This window comes from Hemicordylus capensis, chromosome 6, assembly GCF_027244095.1.
Source record: "Hemicordylus capensis ecotype Gifberg chromosome 6, rHemCap1.1.pri, whole genome shotgun sequence".
NCBI classification, from domain to species: Eukaryota; Metazoa; Chordata; class Lepidosauria; order Squamata; family Cordylidae; genus Hemicordylus; species Hemicordylus capensis.
The window spans coordinates 57,330,552-57,336,462 of NC_069662.1; the positions used below are offsets into that span (position 1 = coordinate 57,330,552).

Genomic DNA, 5,911 nt, shown 5'->3' on the forward strand with positions numbered 1-5,911 from the left:
CTGAGGTTTCTGTTTTGCCCCACAGTTTCTCTGTGATGTGTGGAGTGGCCATTGGCAGTGATTCGGCATTTTTCAAAACTCAGTGAAAGGCAGTTTGACAGCCGTGCTGGGTATGGTCGGCTCTGAGTGATTTGCGATTGCAAGGATGGGGGTGGGGAAGGGGTTGCAGCAGATTGGTGAAATTATGTGGACGGAGTCCAGGAGGGGAAGGAGAAGGAGAAATTCCTGATTTAAATGCTTATAGCTTTACATAGGCAGAATGGAGACTACAGCTTTGATGTAACCTGAGCCCTTTGTGTCTGAGCTGATTCAATTGGCTGCATTTTTCTTCGTGACAGAGAGAGAGCAATGACTTCTACTTTAAACTTCCCTGCCTCTTAAATGGTCTGGGGTGGGGATGTGGAAACATGAGGTGATGAAGGCAGTCACCCACAAAGGCAGGGTTAGGGTTCCGGTTAAGTGTCTGATGTTGGCAACTTGTCATGCTGGTCTTGCGGTCTTCCGTAACCAGCTGTCAAACTAACAACAACAAAAAGCTCTCTCGCCTCCTCCTCTGGGATGCGATTGGTTGGATAAAAAACCCAGAGCAAGCGGTGGGAACGTGCACAGGAAACAGTTCTGCAGGGATTGTGGAGAAGAGCCGACCCTATGTGAACTGTCCATTTAATCCCTCGAATTAAACATCTGCAAATCTGTTACGAAGATTTGCTCTTTAGATACCCTGTGCCATGAAGCCATGTGTGAATAACTCCCAGGAAATATTTTTCAATGGTCCACAAGAATTAGTGGCTGCTGTCAGCCAGGATACACTTACCAGCCAGAATAGGGCTCAGAGCATTTGAGGCAACATATAGGTATGGCAGACAAAAACCACCACCACCTATACCACTTCTTGGGAGTCTAGCATAGCCAGCCAGAGGGAAACAGGCCTGAGAACTACACCTAGAAGCTCCTTATTCTTGGGGGAAACTGATGACATTTTACAGATTCCCTCCTCTTGTGTTCAGTGTGTATATTTGTAAACACACACATCAGAAGTGTCATATCATCTCTTCCAAATGTATTGCCACCTCTTCTCACTGCTCAGGAGTATGTAACACTCTTTTGGTAACTAAGGTGGCATACTCACACGGCCCCTCACTCTGCATGGCTAAATACATTTACTGGCAATTTGCCACCATTCAATGAGGCCCCGAATCTTTCCCTAGAGTGCCTCATGGTAAAAATGGCACTGCCACTCCTTGCTATCCCTTATTCAGGATAAGGCCCCACAATCTGTTCAAAAACTCTTCTTACCATGTCAGAGGCAAAATGGTCACCATCAAACACCAGCCCTTCCTGGTTGCCATAGGAGCCCCAGCCTTGGTATGCTGAAGGAACACAGGGGTAGGTCAGCTGCTTATAAGAGCCCACTGGAGAATAATCTTCTTCAGGGTAGCGGTCAAGTTCATCAGGAGAAAGGTGGGGATAATCCGTTTCTGGAGTTGGGGGCTGAAGAAAATGCCAGGCCGAGGTCAGCAACACACACACACACACACACACACACACACACACACACACACCCCTCACTCTCCTAGGACCCTCCTTACTTCACAGCCCCTTATTGTCTCCTTAGAGACCTCTACCCCACCTCCACAAGAATGGGGAGCAAAGAGGTTCCTGAAAAGTCTACAAATCAAAACCTCAAGAGTTATTTTCTATTGTACTTGTCAGACTTATACTACTGAAAACTTCTCATTGGAATATGGTTAGAATGACACGCCCACCAATCTAGACCAACACCCCCAAAAAGCTGACCCATCTACCCACCAGCTGTTCTACAAATCAGACTAGACAATGCCACAACCAATAGCATATTTTCTAGAACCAGTCAACATCCAGCCCCAATCCCAGAGATAAATTTATCCCCTTACCCACCCACTTGCTCTACCAAGTTTTTCAAAACTTACTGATATTGAAGAGAAAAACGATGTCAAGTTGTACAAAAGAGAGTTATACCACACCTTTAAAGTTAAAAATGTTGCTTTTGCATTTTGGATGCAATACGTAAATGTAATACATCAGAGTTGATTCGAGGTGGCTTAGCAGACTAACCCCCAATCAGGTTGCACCATAGGCACAGAGGTGGCCCAAATAAGCCATCTGGACTCAGTGGTGAGTCCTTTGGAGAGCCCTGGGCCCTTGATAGTTGCCCAACTATGGCCATGCATTCTGTGCTTATTGGTATATGTCTAGGCATGTACCATGAAGCCCTTATTGCTATGGTGCCAACTGCATGACCATGTGCAGGGGTAGCTTAATACTTCTAGCCCTTGGAGTATAGAAAAACTGGCCAACCTTGGCCTTTAAGTTATGTTCGACACTGGAAACCCATCCACTCCAGTCCCAAATATCTGGAAGCTGATGGCTGTAACCCAATGATGAGGAAAGACATTCTTGTCCTTTGCAACTACTTCGCCTGTTCCAACATTGAGAACAGAGACCAGGGTAAAATGTTTAAGTTTTTAAAATATCACAGAATAGTGATTGCAAAGCTTGGCACCAGGAGATGGTTTGAGCAAATAAGCCAAGCCACATGTTACAGAGGAAGGCACTGCCCCTGTTCCTGCCACATAGTCCTGGGGCGGGGGTGGGTGGGAATTCTCCTTGACTCTGTATATGGTAGCAAATGAGATCCTTTATGTATGCAATACTCATCAACCAGCCTTTCCAAGCATATCGCCCTGGGGCACAGCTCTACACCATTCAACATCCTGTCTCTGGACATGAATCACCCTTAGTCCTCACTGACTGAGCCAGTCCTCCATGGACCATCCACTCTGAAAGAATTCATCCCCCTCCCGTCTACACCCAGTAAAGCCCCGTCCTTCATTTACCCTCCGATCCATAGGGCTGTAGGGAGAAAGTGCAGGCTGCATCTCTGAGTAGTCAAGTGTTTCTTCCACTTGGGGTGCCTCCCACGACGTCTCGCCTGTTGTCGTGTTATAGAAGAATACCTGCCCGCTGGCCTCGTCTACGTATTGGTCCCACTCTGCAGGCGTGGCAGGGCTGAGGGCAAGCGACGGGGAGCGAGAGCAGGCAGGACTCACATTATTCACGGAGCCATCAAAGGGAGACTCCCATGTCGTCTGACCAGTCACTGGGTTGTAATAGAACAAGTTACCACTTTCTGTGTCTGTGTGAGTCTCCCAGTTGGCCTGGGGGCTGCCAAGGTGTGGCCGGAGCGTGGATTCAGCACCAGTGGCAGCAACAGCATTCAGTTCCCACTTGAGATCTTGTAGATTCACATACACAGGATCTGTGGCTGCATCTTCGCATGGCTGAGGGATTAAAAAAGAGAAGCTTCTCATTAATATCTTCACATAGTAGGACACAGAGACAACTGACTGCAGAAACAGATAAGCCTCATGTGATGGAAACTGGCTGAATTCTAAAATGTGGACAATTTAATCTGACCAACCCCATTGTTTCTAAAGACCCAAGCATCACCCCTTGTTAGCAGGCTGTTGGCTTGCTTGTGTGTGTGTGTGCTCTTAATTTCCAGCACTTTTTATGGGATCATCAGTATCTGCCACTCAACAGCAGAAGTCTCAAATCAAATCCTCTCCCTCTCTTCCATGCTATAACTTATCAGTTCTAATGCCCTTTTAGTGCTTTACAGGCCAAGCTAATTCCTGCCAGAGTAGTTTGCAGGGGTGTGAAGTAGTTTAGTGTCTTTCCTCAATTAATTAATTGTTTCACCTCGACACTTAAGAGCTTTTGGTTCAAACCTACCCACTTTGCATGAAGAGCAGACATCACCCTGATGTTTCTGCTTCTCCAACTGGCTGTTACAAAGCTGGTCCTGCAGGACAGTATCTGATGCACATTATCCCAAGTTCTAAAGTGGTTTGGCCATCCTTTTTCCCTATCAGATTGTTTTGGTCTGTTAAGAGACAGACCTAGGAATTTCAGAAAGGATTCTTGAGGAGGGTCATATTAATTTCCCCAGTGCCTAATGGAACACAGATCACAACTGTAACATGACAATTTTGAAATGGCTGGAAACAATGGACTATTGGAAACTGAATTTTGTTAATTTTATATTGTTTTATTGTGTGTAAGCCATCCCAAGCAGTATTGTATTGGATGTAAACATGTATGTATTTATTTAAAATAAATGTAGGTTTTGGGGGAAGTTATGCTGGCCATAACATCTAAATCACTTGAAAACAAAAATTAAAAGGTGTGATATAGTAAATAAATAAAATCTACAGCTATGCAGTGTAGGAAAGGCATTGGCTAAGGAATCTTGCATGTGTTTTTTTTAATGCTTTCCCCCAAGTTTTAAAGCATTTCCTTCCTTTTTCGTTTAGATGCCACATAATTTCAATTTCCTTTAAAAAGTTTCATTTTACTATTCTTTGCATACTGTGCCTTGGGGTTTCCATCACTACCTACTCCATGTCACCACACTGGCTTGCATGTGCCTGACTAATCCCCACTTTACAGTATTGCAATTATTTTCATAAGAGGATTTTAAAAAGGCATTCCAGTGACTGGAACAGCTAGATGATGGCTGTATACTGAAGTATTCCCCACCATGCCCTTCATTTAAATAAGATTTGAGCTTCTGTGTCATATAAACTAAGAACATAAGAACATAAGAACAGCCCTGCTGGATCAGGCCCACGGCCCATCTAGTCCAGCATCCTGTTTCACACAGTGGCCCACCAGATGCCGCTGGAAGCCACAGACAACTACTAGCTGACCGGGCACATAGCATCTACGCCCCTAGTTCTCCCTGACTATTCCCCCCATCTACAGCCCCTTCTCCCTAACTCTTCCTCCAGGCGACTCTGACACCCACCCGGCCCGCTTCTCCCCCCCCCCGAGTTTCTGGCTGGCTTGCTGGCCCGTTTACTCCTGCCGCTGCCTCCTCCTCTTCCTGGCAGCCTAGCTGCCTCCTGACCCCGGTGGCCACACAGGGCCCGCCGCAGCCTCCTCCTTGCCGTGGCCAGTCCCGCCGCCGGCCCGCCGCCATTTCCCCCAGCAGCAGCTCAACAGCCTCCTAAGTCCTGCTGTGCTTGAGCCTCCGCCACCCAGCCAATCATGCGCCTCCACCGCCAGCCAATCCGCTGGATGCCGGGATGCTTTCCATGCATCAGGATGGGCACATCTATGAGGATTAAATATAAACTATTGGGGTGTAGGAAAGAAGGCTAGAATGCATGCTCCCAGCCTATCATACTTCTCCACTCATTAAGATCTGCACTGGAGAGGCAATGCTTAAAGTGTCAAAAGACACTTGGTCAGAGACCATGCAGGACACTCTAAAAGAGCAAAACTACATATGCTACACAGGGTTTCTCTCTTGTCAAGAACAGCCACTCAGGGTAGACTGGGGTGCACAGACCAGTCAAGACCAGGGTGCACAGAGGGAGGAGGAACTTCACCCCCCCCACACACAAATATCATCCCCTCATAGCAGCAATTTGCCCTTGAAGCACTGGTTTCTGCTTCAGGGGCAAATTGCCACATGGCAGTTTTCAGCAAGAAAATAGGGCTTGGAGAAAGAGTGAACATTCCCCTCCCCCCACCCAGGTTCTCCCCCCCTCTCTCTCTCTCTCACACACACACACACACACACGGGCGTAAGTTCTATTGGGCAAGGGGAGACAAATGTCTCTAGGCCCATAGGGCCTGGAGGGCTCCCCAAGGCCCCTTAGCCAGTCCCCTTTGCCTTGCCTGCTCCCCTCTCCTGCTAGCCCTCCTGCTCTGGCCAGGGGAGCGAACCAGCCTGCCACTGGCTGCAGTCCCTTCAGTCTCCGCCTCTCAGCTGTTCAGCGGGTGGGTGGGGCTTCCAGAGAGGCCTCCATGCAGGCCTCCCTGAAGCCTGAACTCGAGTGCCAGCAGGCAGGCAGCAAGGAAG

The 5,911-nt window shown here is 47.8% G+C and overlaps 1 protein-coding gene across 4 annotated transcripts in view; it reads right to left on the bottom strand.

The window, feature by feature from the left end:
• The window catches only part of ARHGAP27 (Rho GTPase activating protein 27), a 61,455-nt gene that overhangs the window by 22,334 nt on the left and 33,210 nt on the right, over positions 1-5,911 (bottom strand). For 3 of the 4 annotated variants that reach the window (XM_053266234.1, XM_053266236.1, XM_053266235.1), the window contains 2 exons: positions 2,877-3,320; positions 1,297-1,491 (listed from right to left, as the gene is read on the bottom strand). In XM_053266234.1, the coding sequence (XP_053122209.1) occupies positions 1,297-1,491; positions 2,877-3,320 (639 nt within the window). Of the gene's footprint in view, positions 1-433; positions 494-1,296; positions 1,492-2,876; positions 3,321-5,911 lie in introns of those variants that run through there. The other variant, XM_053266237.1, reaches the window with a different exon arrangement.